At 41.3% G+C, this 21,356-nt stretch overlaps 2 protein-coding genes across 4 annotated transcripts; one reads left to right on the top strand and one right to left on the bottom strand.

Annotated features, from left to right (window-relative positions):
* Positions 1-2,878: 2,878 nt before the first annotated feature.
* Positions 2,879-7,775, bottom strand: wun2 (wunen-2). Of its 2 annotated transcripts, XM_018106609.3 has the most exons (7): positions 7,512-7,775; positions 6,068-6,206; positions 4,661-4,812; positions 4,383-4,604; positions 4,147-4,326; positions 3,258-3,434; positions 2,879-3,150 (listed from the first exon to the last, which is right to left on the bottom strand). In XM_018106609.3, the coding sequence occupies exons 1-7, from the start codon at positions 7,653-7,655 to the stop codon at positions 3,133-3,135; spliced, it is 1,032 nt and encodes a 343-aa protein (XP_017962098.1). In that variant the 5' UTR covers positions 7,656-7,775; the 3' UTR covers positions 2,879-3,132. The 2 variants fall into 2 exon arrangements, with proteins under 2 accessions (XP_017962098.1, XP_017962097.1); XM_018106608.2 differs by lacking the exon at positions 7,512-7,775 and having other exon boundaries at positions 6,068-7,139.
* Positions 7,687-21,238, top strand: wun (wunen). Of its 2 annotated transcripts, none has more exons than XM_089262273.1 (7): positions 7,687-7,890; positions 10,797-11,329; positions 17,490-17,641; positions 18,572-18,784; positions 19,689-19,868; positions 19,944-20,120; positions 20,786-21,238. In XM_089262273.1, exons 2-7 carry the CDS (start codon positions 10,975-10,977, stop codon positions 20,897-20,899), a joined length of 1,191 nt encoding a protein of 396 aa, XP_089118399.1. In that variant the 5' UTR covers positions 7,687-7,890; positions 10,797-10,974; the 3' UTR covers positions 20,900-21,238. The 2 variants fall into 2 exon arrangements, with proteins under 2 accessions (XP_089118399.1, XP_089118400.1); XM_089262274.1 differs by lacking the exon at positions 20,786-21,238 and adding an exon at positions 20,220-20,397.
* The last annotated feature ends 118 nt before the right edge of the window (positions 21,239-21,356 follow it).

The raw sequence follows: 21,356 nt of genomic DNA, 5'->3' as shown, positions 1-21,356 counted from the left end.
CGAGGTGTGTTATATGCGCTGTGCGTCACGGGTTGCCGATGGAGGGTGAAGGGGTGTTCGGTAAGGTTTGTCTCTTATTTATGTGACACATTCCGAGTTGACAACAATTGTTAACTGAACGTGACGGTGACGAAGACGAAGACGGCGAAGAGTAAGCGTGCAAAAAGATGCATTCAATTGGAAAGTAACTCGGAATGGCGTAGGGTCTAGGCAGACCGGTTCGAAGGGAACTAAATGCAAGTCAAGGCGTTGCTCGACAGTGCTCAAATGCGTTAACTATCAAGTCTGTGTGTATCTCAGTCTTTAAGCTAAATCTCTATCTGCAGATTTATGTGGTGCTGCTGTTGCCGGCAGGAAATTTCATGGCGAAACCGCTTTGTCGGTCTGCCTTTGGAGGCAGGGCCAGGTCTTATCTCAAAGGCTCTGCCACAAGATTTATAGATCGCTTGCTTAGCCACTGGGCTCAAATGGGGCATAAATTATGCGCGTATCTAAAAATTGACTAGAGCTCATTAATAAGCGTTTAGTGCCAGCGTAAATTGCACCGCTGCCCACTAATTGCTCAACGACAATAAATAAGAACAGCACACGTAGGTGCAGGACAACCCAGGAGTCCGAGCCAAGGTGCCAGAGGTGACCGCGCCGCCCGACCGCCTATTGCGTCTACTGGCCCACAAGTCGACAGGAGTACGTGCAAGACAAAGGCCAAGCACAGAGACTCTCATTGTACATTGAAGCAGAGAGTGCGACAAGTGGAGAGTCCACGACTAGGAAATACCCTGAATGCTGTTGGCATAGTTCAATCACGAGGAGGTGTTTGAATGACTCTCCACTGAAGAAGAAGCGAATAGACAACGATATTTAAGTGGAGGTAGCTATCGATGCTGATCAAGGAAGTTTTGACATCATCCAATTCTTGATGCATACCATATGCCCTCACTCATTGCAATATTTGTAGGGTATGAAATAGAAAAACTGAAAGCCCACGCAAGCTGTCCCACGTTTCGCCTTAACGATCTTATGACTGTGCAGATTTTCTATTCGTTAGGTTTTTGCACGTGGTAAAAATTGAACGCTTTTCGCAATGGACACGGCTCTGGCATGAATTGTGGCCTTGCCTAGCGGCTACTCGCAGAGCCAGTAGAAAAGGAAAATGGGCGGGATATGCACGAATATGTTATACCCTTACCATGAACTTGACAGTCTGCGAAAGGGGGAAATGTAGATCTATGAAACGAGATCTACAATTTAATCAGCGTACACATGTCTATAATTTACCAGCAGTATGGAAGAAGAACTACATTAATCAGGTAATTAAAATGTAAGGAATAAAGGTACTGATCGCGCTAATCATGATTATCCACCCCGCTGCGCATGTGATGCTAGGAAGGGCATATACCCGTTGCATAACGACTGCTACAATATGTGAGGCAGATCCTACCCTAAATGCAATTTTGCACACTTTTCGCTATAAACAAGACTTGTTGTTGTTGGTATTGTTGTTGCTGTTACCTTTGTAATATGTAATTTTCATGGTAAAATTAATGTTACGCTCGGAAGTGAGCCAAATTGAATCGAACTAAACTGAGCCGAGTTGAGCTGAAATGGCCAGTCAATTTAACACCCAACTCGGAGCACCAAATGGAGGCAGCCCGTACGCCCTCTGGCATTTTTTCATATTCTAAAAGTTTTCCTCTCTCTCCCTCTCCCTCTCGCTGTGTGCCTCGCTTCTTCAACACGATTCGGCTATAGAGCTGATAGCGTCGATAGATTTCGACATAAAACTTGAGGCAATTGAGGCAACACGAAAGTCCAATTGAAAAGCGCCTCAGTGAAATGTGGAAAATTCGGAAAATGGGGGAAAGCAATGCAATGCTTGACGATAAAAGCGATATTCAAAATTGTGTTAATTGCCAAAAGACTCGCCCCGAACATTGGGAACAGTTCTTCCAGCCAGCCACTCGAGCGTATCAAATGTCGTAGGGGCGCTGCAAGACACAGCTCGATGACAACCAGAAGAAGAAGTCTCAAGTCGAGTGCTAGTGACTGCAGCATACACGCTCGCTCTGAAAGGGTTTGCTGAGGTGCTCAACTAAGAGCAAGAGATCAGGGAGTCTGTAGAGGAGATTTGAACAATTAACCGACGTACATTGGCGAAGATCTAGTGACGCGCTCTCTCTCTCTCTCTCTCTTTCAAACACAATTCCAATATACCCGTTTTCTCTTTTGAGCGAGCATTGAAGCATTTTCACTGACGTTTTACAGGCGCATCAATCTCACAGCTTTTGGCTAAGTGCTGATAGCAGAGGCTATCAAATAAGACGTCTGTCCCATCCCGTCGTCTTCCTCCCGGTTGCCGGATGAATGATGGGCTCCATCTTAACCGCAGCCCATTTTTCGTCTGCATCTCATTGAGCGCGTGTCGAGTGTGCGCGAATGGCAGTAAATTCGATTAATATGCTAATTGCAGCTGGCCACGAACCCTGCCAATTGGCCGACTGAACTGAGCTGCAGCCAATGCTAATTGTTAGCCTGGCTAACTGGCTACCTGACTGACTGTCTGCCTCTCTGCACATAACTCAATTCTTTATCTGGCGCTAAAAGCAATTAAAGTCAACTTCAATCATTCGGCTAACGGCAACCGCAAAATGTTTTCTGTCCACTGGCCGTTGCCCACTGTACAGTGGAGTCGTGTGGTTGGCGCTGTTCGAATACTACCACAACCGCAGTCTCGAGCTTGTCGTAAGAGGCGACTAATAGAGACACCTCCTGTTGAAGAGAGAGTTCTGAACATGGATCGTTAAATATCAAATAAAAGGCTATTCCTTGGTCCTTCATACCCAGCGAAGCCAATACTCAAATTAAAATTCGAGCTAAATTCGTTTTTGACATACACATTAAAATTTTATTAAGTAAAAATATAGATAAAACACACCTACACATAGGAATAGAGATACTGTACATTGTACATAAGTAGCACATGCATAAATATGCAGATATATGCGCCATATTCGCAGATACTGTTATAAATAAAGTTGTACGCAGGCGTAAAACTATCCTTGCTATCCTTGCACGTCAAATTTGAAAGCCAAATATTGATTAAGACTTTGAACTAAGTTCGATTTGGCCAGCCTACCAAAATGTCGATGTCTGCAGTAGATAAAATACGTAAAATATATATATGTATATCTTTATATATATGTATGTATATGTAAAGTGGGAGAGATAGAGAGAGCAAATGGTAGTTAGTTATTTACCACTAGGAACGCATAGACAATGCCTATGGAGCCGCCAGCTAACACATCCGACCAGTGGTGCTTGTAGTCGGAGACACGCGTCAGGGCCGTGTACCAGGCGAACATTATTAAGAGGAACTGCAACAGGTGTCGCAACATTCGAAAACGCGAACATTTCATGCGTCGCTGCAAGTAAATCTAAGAAGAAACAAAAGCAATTCTGTAAGCCATCTCTGTTAAAGGCGAGACTATATATACATGCAGTTGTTAAGTATGTGTGCTTTTATATGCAATATTCAGAGTAAAAATTGCATTAGTATGTGCACAATAAACATTGAGAGAGCAATTCTAAGGGAACAGTGAGAATATGAAATAGGAGAGAAGAAAGCAGTTATTAAACTGCTGTCAATACCATGAAATCATCTTACACAAGATCATTTAAGTTGTCTATATGCAGCTGGTTGCAGCAGCAGTGTTCTCATTGGTCACTTAAAGCTCGGCTGCAACGACCCCTAACTGGCATCGGGCTCAACTAGATGTCTGAGAGAAAGTCGCCCTATAAAATGGCTGCAGCAGCTGCAGCATTTCTTCAGTCGTCCAGGGCTCGTGGGGATCAGTCAATTATTCGTAGAGTGAAGTAAAGTGAAGCGAAGTGTGTGATCGTTCAGCTAAGCATTAAATTCTTGGAGGAAATACTTAGGGGAATTATTTAGCGGATTTAATTAGCGGAATGACTTAGCGGACTTAGAGGAATTACATAGAGAAAATAGCTAGTATTTTAGCATATACTAGCCGTCTTGTTAATTGGTTATTAGTATTAATTATTTGTAAGTATATCTTTTTATGTGTGTATATTGTATGTGTGTATATTTGTATGTGTGTATATTTGTATGTGTGTTTATATACGCACCACAATGTAGATCATGGAGAAGAAAGCAAAGCTCGAATGACCACTGGGGAAAGAGAGATGCATGCTCTTCAGCTGCTTCGCACTTATGTCCTTGGCCGTGCAGACGTAGTCCTCAATGTAGCGACCCTCATTGACGTAATCATTGCAAGTGGTGCCGTCGGGCAGCACAGGCTGACAGAGCTGGAATTGAAGGAGTTAGATTGGGCCGCCCTTAGAGACAAGCTCCTGCTGCTTACTGTGAAGAAATGGGGTCGCAGTCGTCCAATGGTATATTTGGCTATGTCCGTTGTCAACTGCTCGATGCCCAGGCCAAAGAAGAAGGTGCTAATCATACGATAGCTGTCCACCGCCCAGTGTGGCAGCTCCATGTGGCACAAAAAGTAGCCACTGCTATGCAGTTGGTTGTGATGCGAAAGCCTAGTCCAGTCCTGTGCCCTATAGAATTCAACCAGTAAAATCTGTGCAATCCAACGATTAGAGGTGAGATATCCAATTTTAATTAGCGGGAATTTACCATAGATATGGGCAGCACCCCACACATCAGATACAGCATCCAGCTCTTTATGGTGGACTCTTTATAGGGATGCCTCAAAGAGAGATCATTGCAGAAGAACCCGCGCGAATGCGGCTCACAGCATGACGATAAGACAACCATGGTCAAGCCGGCTGCAATAGGTACAATCAAAATATTAATTATAAATAGAATAATATATGTATGTTCATCGCTAAATATTATTAGAATAATTATTGCTACAATTACTGTTTAATGTAATATCATATAAGTTTAGACATTACACTCTAGAATAGAAATATCATTCACGGCCTTTTTTTTTATAATGAACTATTTTTATAGTGGTTTAATACAATCTCTATTATGAGCAGCTGCATCTATATGATATACATATACAGATATATATTCAATTAGACAAATTTCTATATTCGAATTAGACAGCGAAAATCCGCGAATCGGACCCAAGTTGCAATAAGAGTGTTGTTCAAGGGTGGCCTAGATTATCATAGCTATCATCATTCTCATTATCATTATCATCAGCACTGGTGTATGGTGTCGGATTCTAACTGACACGCTGGCTCATTGGTGCAAGGTCTGCTAATCATGCCCAGATTAGACCTCTGTAAACAAACACAGCCAAGTGCCACACAGTTTCAATTCAAAATCAAGCTGATGAATGATGATGTTTTCATTTCATTGTTGTTTTCATTGTTGTTGTTTCTGCTGGTATTTTCACAGCACTTTGTACAATAAATTCACCCCAGAAAAACATTTGCGTAAATTAAGTCAAATATAAATCAGACAACAGTCGATGCGCGAATACTCATATATTTGGTCCATCATTGGGCATCTGTTGGGGGCCCCCAGCATCAGAGATGCTTACTTATTTGAACAAAAAAAAGGCATTCCGAGTGTTATTATCATTTAAATGAATAAAAACCTAAACGTATAACAGTCGAGGCCTCCGATGACAATGATGGCACCAGAGGCGCCAAGAGGTGACCAGAGAGGGTAACAGATAAAGCATAGTCGAGCGACTGCTAAAAACTCAGATATGGCACATACTTCATAGACATCACACTCTATGCAGACAGTAAACCCGGAGCGGGGCCATTCAATGGATGCACGCAGAGCCAGAGATCAATTGGTACAAAACGTGAAAGCACATCGTACAAGTAGAAGAGGAGAACATGAGGAGATAACTCTGACAGCTCGTGCCAAATAAAATCAATTCAAGAAAAGTCTATATATAATTATAAAATGTAGCAGTAGCTATAACAGAATAGTAGTGATATAGTAGTAGTAGGAGCTGGAGCAGTAGAAGTGAAGTGTCGTATATATGTACATATATGCACATATCGAGAGTTCGCTTTGTTATTCATGCCAAATCAAATTTGGATCAATACTCACCGCAGCCAAGCAGGCTAAAGTCCACTGCAATGCGCCTAAAGATGTGAGCCGTGCCGCGCTCTCGTGGCTTGGAGTCAGCTGCTTTCTGTCCGCGTGCTCCTCGCCCTGCGCCCGCTGTACCCCCCACGAATGGCGGCAGCTGTAAATCAACTTTTACATTGTTGCTAATATTATTATTGTTGTTGTGGTGCTGTTCCTGCTGCTGCTGCTGCTGGTGTTGGTGTTGGTGTTGGTGTTGTTGGGAGTTCGAGGAGTTGGGCATGGCTGCAGAAGTGGCGGCTGCTATGATGCTAGCCGCTGTTGGCGAGGACGGCTCCTCGCCGCTGCTGCTTTGGCTCTCGAAGCGTTGCAGCGGCGTCGTATCGCAGACACTAGCAGGCCGAAGGCTGCTCATGGTGTAGGCGTGGCTCTATTGCACCTTGCCGGCAATGTGTGTGGGCATCGTTATCAGCACAGAGAAGGAGAGCCTCAAATATTTGGGCAAACGCTAATGGACTCGCCTCGTTTTCTATTTACTTTGGCTGAAACTGATTCGGGTATTGGGAAAGGCACGAGCGTTGCCTTCCTGGCCTAGTGATAAGCGACGGCGTTCCGCAAATGAGAAACGCGGCGATCGATAATGTAGAGTAAACAAAAACTGACTTTTTTCGGCTAGAGGCGTTTCACTTAGGAATTGCGAAATATTACTTAAATTCTGCTGGCACCGCACAAATAACGGACAACTTTTCACTTTTTGCTCTTTTTAATTAGTCTAAAATAATTTGTACTTGATTTTGAATTCGTTTTTATGTACGATTCTGCGTTTCCACTGCACTTCGTTGAGGTTGCTTAAATACTCATAATTATTATGATGTTTACGCGTTTTTCTTTCGCATGCGCAGCGCCCTCAGCGAAGAAGAATGCGCCGAGAATGCAAAGACGAAGTTTTAACTGTTGCGATCGAGAAGAAGAGCGACCGCAGCGCTCGACAGTGACCAGAGAACTGAGCGCGTAGCGCAGCAACCCACCACCGACAACGACGCATTGTTCGAACACCTTTGAAGCAACGTCAGCTGCTCCGAGTGAGAGCCAGAGAGAGCAGCTAACGCGCTCTCTCTCGACCTATTACGAATAGTAACGTCGAGCTTAAGATTTGAAAACGAGCTGAAGAGCTCGCATACTTCAGACTAAACAATTCGCACGGATATGAAAAGCCCTATTTTTCGGCCCGGACAGCACGCGCTTTGGAAATAGAAATAGCTGTACATTAATCGCATGCATTGAAATTTCGTGGCTCTTATTATAAAATTAGGAATTGATATAACATATCGGTGTTCTACCAACTTATTAATTATGTTGCCAGCAGCATGACCTCATTACACTACCATTGTTTTATGAAACCCATTTATAGCCTTTATAGCTTATATCTTATCTAAGCTTAGAATATGCATTTGCTTCGCCTTACCTGCTTAGCGCGTGTGCGCACATTCCGTGTCGTTCTCACAAAGCTCGACGAGGGCATAGAACGTATTCTCTCGTTCTCTTCAATTATCTGGCTGTGTCGCTGCGTGTGACAAACACAAGGGGCGTTTGCTCTCTCTCTCCTCATAGTGTTTTAGTACAATTTATGCCGCGGTTGTGTTCGGTCGGGTCGGTCCGGTCCAGTCTATTCGTCTATATGGGAATTTGTTGCGGAAAATGTTTTTGTGTTTTCTTTCGTAATTTGTTTATACATAGCGAACATGAATAAATAACTATCAACCGACGCTAGAAGCAAAGCTACTAGCTTGGAAATTTTCACAGCTGCTTTCCACAAACGAAAATTCAATTCAATTGGCAAAAAGGTAAAAATTGCTAACCAAAATATCAATTTATGAATGTGTTCGTTTATGCGTACGAGTGCAAGTTCAATTAATAAAGATTATCATTTGAATTCATATTTATTTTCCTCTGCTCGATTTAAATTCAAATAACATTGAAAACAGGAAAGTGAGATTCCCATAAATCTTAATGCCAAAGTAAACAAAAAATAACCAAAAAACAAAATTTAAGAATTGGCATTCGATAAACAAAAGGTGTTCAAAGGTGTACGAATGTGTTGTGTAATGGAAATGAGCTAGCACAAATTGGCAAACAAATACCGCAAATATCCATCCATATTGTGGGGGCGTAGAGACTTCTGATATCTGTTTCCCTCAATCGATTTTCCTTTTGGACGCTTGGGGTCAAGGTCAACGTATAACAGTGGATGGATGTGTCGTACCTTAAATTGAGTGCAGTTATTGTCGAGGTGTGTCAGCATACTTCGAATTGCTTATCATTCGCTCAGGTGTGTGGAGAGCCAGGTGGGCATGCCTAATCAGTGCCAGCGGGCAGCGGTTGATAAATTGCGTTTCATGATGAATGCGATAATTTGATTGAGTTTTATAAACCAACAGACGCGTCTCTATATTTCTTCATATTTGTACCCGCTCACGAAGAGCAAATGGGTGTATTGGTTTTGTGCAATATTAGTATTATATCTTTGGAATGCATATAGTTAGTTCTGTAAGGTATAATTATCTCTTTAAGGTATAATACAGATATTTATATAAATGTTGCGAGCATTGGGCGGTCGGTAGCAGCCGACTCGCTTCATATTGTCAGCTGGCCAAAACGCAAAATTTGCTTATTACAGTGAACTCTACCTTGATGCTAGGAAAACGTTAGGCAAATGTAGCTGATAAGAAAGTAGAGCAACTGAACCCGCGCGAGGGCTGTACAAAATGTTATGAAAAAGTATATAAAAATCGATCTAATATACATATATTACATGCACATTTAAATTTAAATTTTGTATTTATTTTTTAGTAAAAATGTTCATTCGCAGTGGATTCACTGATTCATAATGAGCAGGGATCAGCACTCTGTGTTCAGTGAGTCGTGAGTCAATTGCCTAGCTGTATGCTTAGCCTCTTGAGTTTATTGGCCAAGATTATGGCCAGAGTCTCAGCAAATAGAGTTTCTGTAATTTTATGCAATTTTGCTAACTTACTCGGACGTAAAAAGGGGGCGTTGTAATAAGCAGCCTTCGCTGTAATAAGAACCTGTACCAGAAACAACAATCTTTAACAACTGGCGGCAGTGGCAAACGTCAATCACAAGATAGCCAGAGCAGAGAGTGGAGAGTGGAGAATAGCGTAAAGAATTCATCAAGCAGCTGCATTCGATTGTGGATCTGCAGTTGTCAGCTTCAAATATGGTCAACAGGGATCGAGTCAACGACTGTGCAACGCTGTGCTTCCCATCAGTCAGGATTTATTTTTAGATAGCAAAACAAGCTTCAACTGCCACTTCAGAGTAATTTCCTTCAGCAACTAAACCAACCAGTTGATTTCCATGCCTTTATGCCAATGAAGAATTACCCTACCAAAAACGCAGTAATCTTTCCTTAACAATTGTTTATAGAATTTTAGGCGATTTGCTGCCTCAATTCTACGTTAGTAATTGTCTCTGACGTCGAAAATGCCCTAATCATAAAAGACCTGAATTCATTGAAGGGTATTCTGCTTGCGAAAACGCTCTGCCTGTAACTGCATATCGGCGGCATCTCTTAGTTATGATCAAATCAACTTATAAATAGATAAGCCTAGACATATGTTATTAACCTTTGTAGCAGCAGAGTAAAAACTGAAAATTTCCTCTCTGAATGCGGCAGACTGTCGAATTCTTGAGGCGTATTTGCTGGAGCTGGGGTTAATCGATTTCGTTTTTATGGCGGGCAATGACCACCAGCTGAGGCTGCCTTGCCGCTTGCCCTCCTGTTCCGCCGGCCCCCTGTTGGAGGCGAATGTCGCGCCTGCTGCGAAATAAGGTCAGCCAACGACAGCGCCAGCGCCATCTGTTGCCCGTTGAGCGCAGCGAATGGCATATTGAAATTAGCGGAAAATGAATTACATATTAACAATAATATATACACATGTATATGAGCTGAATTTTATGGCTTTCAGGCGCCAGCAAAAATACGAATTCAAAAAGTTCATCCGAAACTTGCAGCCAAACGTGAATAAACGTCAGCAAACTGTCCGAAAGGCCCCCAAGACGGGGCATTTAATTTCAGTCTGATTATTGGAGACATGCCCTGCCCTGCCCACTGCTCCTGCCCCTAGCTAAGCAGCTCACAGACAGGTTGACGACGCAGTCAGCGGAAGCAGGCAAGACGACACCGAGCTTTACAGCTCGTCCCCTAGTACAGCTGTCCAGGTGTCCAGTTTATCCATGTGCTGTCGCCGGACTTATGTAAAGCAGCTTGTTTACTTGCCGTGTAAATTATAATAACTGTATAATGCAATTGTGGCTGATATAAGCGATTTGCGATCGACATTGAAACCTAAGAAGAAAAGAAATTGGTTTGGGTATGGAATCTTGTAAAACATAAATTGGCGAAAGAAACAAAACTAGCGAAACATGCTAACTAGTTAGGTCTGGACCGGTTAACTGATTAGCTAAAGATTTTATCCAAGCTGGAATTTTATTTCAGAGCAAAAAAAAACTTGAATCGAATAATGATAAAATACCCAAATACGTGTAGAATTTAGACATTACGAATCGTAGCAGTAATGACTCACAGCATGAGAGCTACCAAGTGAAGTTGTCACGGATAATCTTAGGGGCATCCACAGACATTACTCATACATACAGAGGCATCAAATATGCCCTGTGTAACAGTGAAATCTCCTTTCTTAAGCCGATCTTTTTAACGCTCTTTCAGAAGTTTACCTGCACATAAAAAGCAGCTGCCTTCGAAGCTGTCCAGCAAAGCCCAAGTTCATTGTCAGACAAAGAGAGAAAGAGAGAGAGAGAGGGAGAGCGTAAGAGTGTGAGAGAGTAAGAGAGCAAAGCTCTGCAAAGCTTTTCATAGCATTTTTAAGCACAGAAACGATTTCGAAATGAGTAACGAATCGTCAGCGAGCGAGACAACACCGCTGCGTCGGCCGGAAAGTCAACTGAGTGCAGCTTTGGTCGCTAACGTGGCCAGCAGTAACAACAACAAACACGTCATCAACATTGCCAATCCGACACCTGCACTGGCGACAGAATTGATTACAAACAACGACAGTAACACTATCATTGAGGAGCGATTGCAAGGCATTACCAACAACAACAACAACAATAACAGCAGTCACATCAATATCACACAACAACAGCATCCGCAGCAGCAGCAGCATCAAAACAACGAAAATATGGACACAAACAAACGAATTTTATGCCGTGTGGGACTCGATATTTTGATTCTGCTTCTTGGTAAGTGTTTACCTCTCAAAATTTCGCATACGACAAACATTAATATATGTATGTATATAGATAAGCATATACAAGTTAAAATATGTGAGTACATGTGTGTGTGTATGCATGCATATGTATGTATTTGCCGCCTTCTCGCGTGTCGCAATGTTTGTTTTGTATATTTCTTTTTATGTAATTTTCGGCATTTTGTATGTGTGTGTGCGCTCTCACACAGTTGCCTTGCTCAACAGAGCTTTCTCTCTCACACTCTCGCTCCGTCTCTCTCAGTACATGCCACGCTGTTGAGCTCTTTAGTTAGTCGGTTTCGAACAGCTGAGCATTTACTACAACTAAAGTCTGAACTAAGATGTGTTCAGGCATAGTCTTTTAATATTTATTGCAACTATAATTTAACTATTGTTTAGTATAAAGAATAAGATAAGATAATTCGTTAAGCTGACAGTTTTTCTGTTGTTTGCTTTTCGCTTTTCTCTTGCTACACCTTTTGTCAATGTTTGCATGCAAAACTAAGTTTCCCAAAAAACGGTAAATGCATTATATATTGGAGGAGTATCAATATTTATGTATGTATGTATATATAAATAGCTCTGTTTGTGTGAGTGTGGTTCACAATCAGCAATATCATATTTTAGCTTTTATCAGCAATCTTCGAAAGCAGCGTGTTTAGACAAAGCAATGCATAGTATTTCAGTGTTACTGTGAAACCCGTTTTTATTTTTAAACTGCGTTTTTGACTGTTTTTCCTATTGCCCAGACTCTCTTCTGTTCTTTTTTTCTCTCTCTCTCTCTTTATCTTTGTGAGTCATTCGATTCGATTTAGCTGGGCTTTAATTTTTTTTTCCAATTGGCAACTGGGTGCAAAACGTCGATTCTGTTTGCTTCTAACATAAATATGTACGTGTCCCACCTTTTTTATAGCTGCCGACCTTGCGTTTAATTTACTACTTTTCTGTGCTACTTACTTTTATTTGCACAGTTGACACTTATGTGTAATACACACAAATACAATTCGCATACAACAATCTCTAAAGAGGGGACTCATACTCAGCATAAATAACTGTAGATTGGCAACAGGTAACGCAGGCCGCTCAGGTTGACTCATTCGTGCATCCCAAAAGGTGCTCCAACGGCTGATGGAATACATACATAAAAAAACGTTAAGCATTAATCCCTGATGACTCAGATTGTGCAATAAAACATAAAAGTCATTAAGATAATAGCCAAGTTGATTAAGCCAGAAAGTTATCTGTACTGGGAATAGGACTTCTCCTACACAGTTATCTGAGCAATAAAAGATAATAAGAAGTACAAATAATTTTAATTATTTCAACAAAATTCAAATAATAAATCGTATTTATTTATCGTCCGCCGTTGAAAGTAAGAGTCCAATTTGAATCCATAAATAAGACGGAAAAAGAAAACTTTTAACAGCTGCGCACTTAATCAAATATGTAAAAACACAGAAAGTTCTTCCACAAATAAATTCCAATTAGTTGTTAATCGAAATTCCAATACAATCTGATTCGTTTTGTGTTCGACCTTTGGGCACTGAACAGCTTACTTCAAATAAATTCCAATTAGCTTAACATAACATAAGTCAGCTCCACTCAGATACACTCAAAACTTTTAGAAAGAGAACAGCTTTTAAGAGACAACTTGTCTGTTCCACTACTAATAAACTCCTATTAAATATGCATTCCAATCAGATATTTGTCTACTTTTTCGAAAGAGAGCCACTTCTAAGAGCTATCCTAAGAGTCTTTTACTTGAGGGGCTGTCGAATCTGTGAGACTTTTTCCTATCTGTCTTCGACTAATTTTAACGTAAATTAGTTTTGACACAGAAGGCGCTGATGGAGTGATATGCCGGGAGGAGTCTGAGTGCGTGCCTCCACTTCAGCTATTGTGGTTGGATCTTCAAACATACCTTAACAATCCCAAAATTAGACTCAAAATAAACTTCGGGCGTCTCTGCTTGACGTTAATTGAATGCGAACGAGCTGCAGCACAACCAATTGGGAAAACTCCCCCTCAACTTTTTTCTTTTGGTGGAGTCATTAAACTCATAAAAGAGAAAGAAAATGAAAAAAGTGCGTGCGCACTCCAATAATTTATTGTGCCGAGCAGGAGAAATAGGAGGGGAAAGAGGAGGGGGAGTGATATTCTCTATGCTCAAACGAAAAACTAAGTAGAAAGAAAAATATTTGTGCTACGCATTTGCTTTATTGTCATGGCCAATGGATGCAATCTCGCTCTTCTTCTTTCTCTCAATATTATTGTTTACTTTCTAGCCAAAAGGCCAGGAAAAACAAAATAACAAACACGTACGAGGGCGAGACAGCTGCCGAGTTAGTCGATGATCGGATTGCTTATACCCTGGAATGGAAAAATAGGACTAAAGAAACTTTCAATTCTTTTATACGGAATGTTTCCTTATGTCTCCTTATGATTTCTGTAAAAATCTCAAAATCTTAAAGTTAAATAGAAAACTAAACCTGTTTTCTAGGTGGATCAAGCCAAAAATATTATGCTTAGCAAATACTTATACCTCATTACGAATTGTAGGGTATTTAGATATACACATATCAGGGGATTTTTCATATGCTCCCCTTCTTCTTCTTCTTCTACCAATTGTGAAACTACACAGGACATCAGCTCGAATTAAACCACACTTCTATTGTTATCAAGTATTTAAGCTCCGACTATACACTATAGGGTATCTTTGCTGTTTAGCGCACCTTTCTATTTTTTCTTCTGCTACAGTTTTTTAGGCATTCGAGGCATATGTAATTATCTGTGCCTCATCAGTCTCTTTCTGGTTTTGAGCAATTGGTAATATTTCAAACCTGCCATGACAAAGGTGTCTGGACCCTACCTGAGTGACACCTTTGTTTCCTCGCTCTGGGAATTCCTGGTACCGAGCTGCATGTGCACTGCACATTGCAATTAATGAGTCGCCCACCCCTTGAAGGTCTCACTGCATTCTCTCGACGACTGATGTGGCGCAGTGAAGCGCGAAATTGCGAAGGATGCTGCCCTATAGATAGATCAGATTCTCAGTCAGACCTGCATTTGAAAGTAATTAGGAGTGTGGTGAGACTCGTATACTCTTAAGAGACTATATTCTCAAACTCGTTTACTTATAAATTAGTATAAGCTGTTCTGCTTATTCTTTTAAACCTTTCAACTCTTATACTTTTCAACTCTAAAAATCTCTTATTTTCAAAAAACCAATATACCCTGCGTTACCCATTCGACGAGAGAGCATGATTAATTGTTGTTTTTTTGCTTTTGTCCTTCGCCGATCGATCAATTGTGAGCTGTCAGTCATCCTTAGAGCTTATGCTAAAGTCTTGAAACTGGAGTCTGGAGTCGAGAGTCTGCACTTTGAGAGGTTGGCTAGAGGTTGAGAGTGCAAATCTTTGGCATTAATTGTCTTTAATTAGACTTCCGTCTTGTTTAATTAATGCTATTAGAATTGTGCGACCAGACAGTCATTGTCTCCATTAGCTGTTTGCCAGAAGAGATAAGATTTTAGCTTTAGTTTCATAATTCTCAACTCTAACGTGCAGCAGAATATACATATTTGTCTTTTAGCTGGCTGAAAAAAGGCCAAATATGCAGCCCTGATAGTTTCTCTGTTGAGATGAGATTTAATTTCCAGCTTTCGTAATTCCCACTTCCAATAGTTGCAGCTCTTTGTGTTGCACGTTGAGCTGGAGCAGGGGCAGCATTTCTGAAGTGCCGCCCAGTGTTTGTGTGGGCCACAAAGTGTTTGTGTGCGCAACTTGAAAGAGAGTGCGCCAGCATCCACAGATAGAAAAGTATCTGAAGGGCGAGCTGAGAGATAAGTTGAGACTGTGTAGGAACGTGGCGTACGACGGTGGCACCAGCGGCTTCCTTTGAATCATGTCTTGAGGTGGATGAGGGTGAAACGAACCGCCCACCCCTCAGTCTTCCCCCACTCTCTCTCTTTGTTTATAGTTTCTAGAGCATTTACCTCTTTGTTTAACAAACAAATTGTGTTGTGCATGTATAAATGTGTGTGTGTCTGTGAGTTTGGATGGGAGGGGGCATAAAAAACACAATTTGGGGCTTTAAGTATTATTGAAATGGACTTGACACCAAATGAACGCAAAGCACTTTCAACAACATTTGTATCAAAGTGCGACAGATTTGCCTCTAAACGAACCACTTCCGCCCATGTTCCACCGTTTTGAACGAGAATCTCTCATCAACAGAAAACTACAAAACAAAAAGGGCAGCAAAACATAAGTTCAATCTATTTAGTTACGGTGCCACAAAGAGAGAAGTTCTATTTAGATAAAAGTCGTATTATTCCCTTTCTACATTTCGAGACGAAAAACCCATAAAAATCCATATCTATAGATGCGCTAGATACCCTAGATAGCAGCTACTGTTTCGACTGGGATAAGCCGCCCGCATACAAAGGTCACTTGCTCTGCTGTAATAGGACTCTGATCTGGTAACAATACAGGCAGCGAGCATCGCTTTCCCAGCATCCAATGTTAAATCACTCTCGCAAACAAAGATCGAACCTGTTCTCTTCGCATGCAGCTGCTTCTTTGACATTTGCTCTACTCTGCTTTGAGAGTGCCCTACTCCCTTTGTCAGCAGCTATTCGTGTGCCTTTTACTTAGGCTCTGTGGTAAAAATCGATAATCCTGCCTGCTGCCCTCCGCTTTCTACTCCTCAGTGGGACTCTGACTCTGGCTATGACTCTGCGGGCAATCGTCGCCAGCTCAAGTAGACTCTACTTCTACTTCTATAAATAGTTGAATCGTAAAGCAGTCTGGGAATATTTGAGTATTTCCGATGTGTTTGTTTGCACTGCTGTTAGCGTGGCTTTCTCATTAAACTCACATGGTAATTATAAACTCTAGTTTTGTATATATAACTAAAGCTATAGTCAAAGTTAATAACTCTAGTAAGTGCATAAATATTTCCTGAGCATGTATATTTACATTCATAAATGAATATGCAAAATCGCTTTTCCTCCAACTCAAATACATATCTTTCGGCGCCATCTCAAGTACTCGGCATATTCCGGCTCTATAAATAGGCAATGTAAGTAGTCTTTCTCCTCTGCTGCCACACTCATTAGGCGACCCTCGCACATCGTCCGCCTCTCTCTAATGTGCAGCGCATCGCTGAGCATCTTTCACGCAGGTAATACGCGCAATTGCAATGGCAATTAGCCAGACGTTGGCTTCTAACTGTGGCATCTAGTGCAGCTCTATTTGAGTCTACTGCACTTAATCTAATTTTAATTAGATCTACGAACTCGTAGGCCGTGTCGTGTAATTGGCAGAGAGTAAATATCTCTGGCTCTCTCATTCACTCACTCATCAAGAAAAACAAACATATGTATTTTAAGTGTCGCTGACACTTTCGATCGTTGTACTATTGATGAATGCATGAAGGCTTTGTTTTTGGCTTAATCAATCAATCAATCAAGCTGCTTGATGATGACCGTTTGTCTGGGCGAAAGCAATTTGTATGCCTGCCAGTTATTATTAATGGAGCTGCATTATTCATTAATATACACGCTCGGTCAGCTAAAAGTGGGCTTATGCTTACCTGTTCCATGGTCGTCTCAGTGCTCTGTTGACTTGAGTGCAGCTCCCACTTGTTAATGGTGCTGCCTTTTTAATTAAAAGTAAACGAGTCAGCACGCGTATGCGGCTGCATTTTGTGACTTGTTGAAATGTTCAGCATGACTCTTATTAGGCCCCACTGCGAGAACCCTTGCCCCGTCTCGAAACTCCCCCGGTTCCAGCTCTATTCGAGCTACGCTGGCTGCAGCTGTCGCAACCAAAAATAGTTGCTTTATGAGCGGCTCGTCGTCGTCTTGATGTCTCCCCTCGCAATGCAGCCGATTAGTAATCTTATCAATAGCTTAGACATATCGTAAGTCAACAGTGTCAGACCTGCCGAAAATGAGTAAGAGGGGCGCGCGAGCCCCCTTGATAATGGCCATTAATGCGCGCCACAAGTCCCAATGACCTACTAAATGCATATTGATAAATCATCGCGGCTCAAATTTTCTGACAAGCGAAAGCGGAGAATACTTTTCGAAATATCGTTTACTCTTATCAACAATTTTCTCAAATTTTCCTTTCTTTTCGGTGTTGCAGTTGGCTTTCCCATACTGTTGTTCTTCCTGCTTGGGGATCCGTACAAGCGCGGCTTCTTCTGTGACGATGAGTCGCTGAAGCATCCCTTCAAGGACTCCACTGTGCGCAACTGGATGCTCTACATCATAGGCCTGGTGATACCAGTGGGCGTGGTAAGTGGGCAATTGAATGGAATTGAAAGAGAAATTCAAATTAAAATTGAAATTGATATAAATTATATTGCGTTTATATGATGCGGGCTCTTTGGGGACTGAAGCAGCTCCCAAGTGGCCACCCATGCTAAATGATGTCAAACATGTGTCAGTCAGTTGTTTTTTAATACACTCGAGTCTATTACACAATCATTTCAAGTTCACATGGCCAGAATAGACAGACAACTCCCTGAATGTGTGCTCTACTTTTAAGCTCTTGCACAACTCTGAATGGGATCTGACAGAAAGGGAGAGTGAATGAAAGAGAGAGAGAGACAGAGATCTATCAAGACATCTGTTGACCACTCCACATGTTGTAAACGAAACCAGAGCAAGCATCTGTTTGTGCCTCTGTGAAGCAAACGATGGGCCATAAACTGGTTAATGGCCCTAGTTCTACTGAAACCTACATAAAAACAAATAATGCCCAATATTCATACTATTTGCATACCTTTTGCCTTGAAACTAAACAACTCATTCACTCAAATATTTTCCGAAAATCAATGCAATAATTAATTATTTCCCTTATCTCTGCCTCCGCCTCCGCCTCTGACTCTGGCTCTGGCTCTGTTTATATTGGCCCTTCCTAAGAAAACAAACTATCCGAAAATAAAATGAAAAAAAAAGGTGCTAAAAGGAAATCGTTCATTGATAAATAGAGTTGTTGTTAGTGCTCACAATAAAGGCTTTTTACCAGACATATTGACATTTTTACTACCTCTTCAACTTTTTATTCTGTTCTCAGTCTGTCTCTTATCTAGTCAGTGTAGCCAATCAATCAGATTTGCCATTATTCTACGTCCTCTTCAATTATGCATGTAATAAATATTATCAACATTTTGTATTTATTATTTATATTAATCTTCATTTCTTTCACTCTCTCCCACACAGATACTCATCGTTGAGCTGCTGCGGTCTAGAAATGCGAGCGTGTCTGGCACTGGATCGGCGAGGCGCTATGTCTTTATGTCGTACCAGATACCCGACTGGCTGGTCGAGTGCTACAAGAAGATGGGGGTCTTTGCCTTTGGCGCCGCTGCCAGTCAACTGATGACGGATATAGCCAAGTACTCAATTGGCCGATTGCGTCCCCACTTCATAGCGGTAAGCGGGGATCATCGAATGACAATTAAGCAACTCCGATTGCCAATTAATTTTAATATGCAACATATGCAACGGACTTAATGCAACATAACACAAGCAACAGCCGACAGGAGACAGGAGACACACACGAAGGGGTTATTAATAAGTTGTAATCCAATTAGGGGCATTGAGAGGGTTGGCTCATGGCACTGCATTGTTTGAGAGAGAGATAGATAGAGAGAGTATAACTAATTTAGAATGAAATATGTTTCTTTTACATATATGCCAGAGTTATAATACCTGTCAAAGTGGTTCATGTCAAATGAAATATCATGTCAATGGTGAGAGCTATAGCTTAGTAGGTTGAATGAATGATAATTATTAATAGGTGATTCAAACTCAGATCAGCTAAAGCTTATATATCCTATATTGGGCAGGGTGTACACTTGTCGCCTTGCCTTAGATATCTCTTTTATTATCTTTATTTATAGTTTGTGTTCATGTTAAGTATTTTGCTAACGACGGCACTCAAGTAGCAAACAGAATAGTTTTTCAATGTCTTGCATCAAACACTATTACAGCATATAGATATATAGAATAACCATATAGGCAGCCCTCGCATAGCCGCGTGTCGCCACTGATATGACGGGTTGATGGGGCCCTTCGAATGATGCTTGTTACGGACTCCCCTAGCTCACGGGCAGCACAGAGACGCCCTATTATTTAGTGAAGTGCGGCAACATCGCTGCAAAATTGAGCATAAAATGTACAGCACATGTTGCAAATAGCAAGGGAAAGGGGCCAAATGTGCGTTGCCCATTGGCCCATGTGCAGACAGTAACTGTAACTAAGGAATCTTAGCGGATACTCTTCTTTGCGTAGCGCTCAATATTTGTTTGTGCTTGTTCTCTTTGTCGTCGCACAGGTGTGCCAGCCGCAGATGCCCGACGGATCGACCTGCGACAACGCAACGAATGTGGGCAAATATATAACAGACTTCACGTGCAAAGGTGTGGGCAGCTCAGCGCGGATGCTGAAGGAGATGCGACTCTCGTTCCCCAGTGGACACTCCAGCTTCACCTTCTACACCATGGTTTACGTGGCGGTAAGTTGAGATGGCCGAGCTGCGAGCTGTTGTCTCCCATATTAAGCATCTTCTCTCGCCCATCTCTCTGTGTAGCTCTATCTGCAAGCCCGCATGAATTGGCAAGGCTCGAAGCTGCTGCGACACTTTCTACAGTTCCTCTTTATCATGATTGCCTGGTATACGGCTCTGAGTCGGGTCTCTGACTACAAGCATCATTGGTCGGATGTTCTGGCTGGTTCAGCAATCGGAGCTGCCTGTGCGGTGATTGTGGTAAGTTCCTTTCCCTTCTCTCCTCTACTTCTATCATTTCAAAGACTGTATGTAGCGAGTCTTACACACACACACGTCTCACTTGATCATCTTTTCTAGAGTTTCTTTATGCCTAAAGCGTGTTTCAACATGCAGTCAGTTTGGCCCACCACAGAAGCTAAGAGCCAGTGAACAGAGAGAATGAGAGAAAGAGGAATAGATTTTATTCGGCATAATCTCAAAGCTTTTGCAATGTCAAGATTCTTAGCTATTAAAATAACTTTAATTGACATACAAACACACACACATATATATAGTGGAGTTTTCTTAAGTCGGCTTTATGTTAGAAGTGCGCCATTTGCACGAAATATTCGTGCAACTAATTGGCTCGCTTTCAATACCTGCTGCAATGGGGCGTGCGGCATGCGAGTGAACATGGCAGACCCATTCACTTCACAAATTGACCAGCTGCGACTACAAGCATACATACGTACATATGTATGTATGTAAATATATAGATCAGTAATTTATTTGGCTTATTGGACGTGATTCGTGTTCCTTCGACTATTTCTCGCCTAATAGAAACATACCATACTTTTAGGAGCCATCTGTATAGCCGCCTATGCTGAATTTTACTATGAATCTGAACTTAAATTTAATAACCATAGCACTTTTCTTTCTTTCAGGCAAACTACGTTTCTGATCTGTTTCCCTCGAAACCAAATGCGAAATCCTATTTGCCGCGTAGCTCACAGGATGTCAGTCAAACGCATTCAACGGTTGTCGTCACAACGAATTAGCCCGCAATTGACATTAATAATGATTTTAGCAATCGGTTAGGACACAAATTCCATAATTTATAAGCGAAATATTAAGGATCTGTCAAATTGTATTTTTTGTTGAACATTTTTAAACACCGTAAAAGCAAAGCTTTTGTTCGATTTTAATGTAAACTAATTTTGTATTTAATATTACTCGACAAGTCGTGTATTGCTTAACTATGTAAGTACAACTTAATGTATTAGCCTCAGATAAAAACGTTTGCTGACTCGTAAAGATTATATTCACTAAAGTGACCTTACGATTATATGAAATTCGATTTGCAGTTTCGCGAATCGTCAATAAGTATTATGTTAAAATGAGTCTTTAGTTTTTGATTAAGATTTGATTAAAACAAAAGAAAAATGTAATTTATTTCTAAGAAGTGTTAATATTAAGCTTGTTAAAATAAAGCATACAGAATATTTTAAAAATTTG

The sequence above is a fragment of the Drosophila navojoa genome, chromosome 5 (genome assembly GCF_054131105.1).
Source record: "Drosophila navojoa isolate 15081-1374.11 chromosome 5, UAZ_NAV_1.0, whole genome shotgun sequence".
Classification (NCBI taxonomy): Eukaryota; Metazoa; Arthropoda; class Insecta; order Diptera; family Drosophilidae; genus Drosophila; species Drosophila navojoa.
The sequence above is the reverse complement of the archived record's forward strand: the minus strand, read 5'-3'. Positions and strand labels throughout refer to the sequence as shown.

Excerpts from the sequence above, each read along its gene's own strand:
- wun2 (XM_018106608.2), bottom strand. The coding sequence starts at position 6,461 with ATGAGCAGCCTTCGGCCTGCTAGTGTCTGCGATACGACGCCGCTGCAA. Across the intron at positions 4,813-6,067 it reads CTTTAGCCTGCTTGGCTGCG|CCGGCTTGACCATGGTTGTC; the intron begins GTGAGTATTGAT and ends TACCTATTGCAG. Across the intron at positions 3,435-4,146 it reads TCTCCATGATCTACATTGTG|ATTTACTTGCAGCGACGCAT; the intron begins GTGCGTATATAA and ends GTTTCTTCTTAG.
- wun (XM_089262273.1), top strand. The coding sequence starts at position 10,975 with ATGAGTAACGAATCGTCAGCGAGCGAGACAACACCGCTGCGTCGGCCG. Across the intron at positions 11,330-17,489 it reads TATTTTGATTCTGCTTCTTG|TTGGCTTTCCCATACTGTTG; the intron begins GTAAGTGTTTAC and ends TCGGTGTTGCAG. Across the intron at positions 20,121-20,785 it reads CTGCCTGTGCGGTGATTGTG|GCAAACTACGTTTCTGATCT; the intron begins GTAAGTTCCTTT and ends TCTTTCTTTCAG.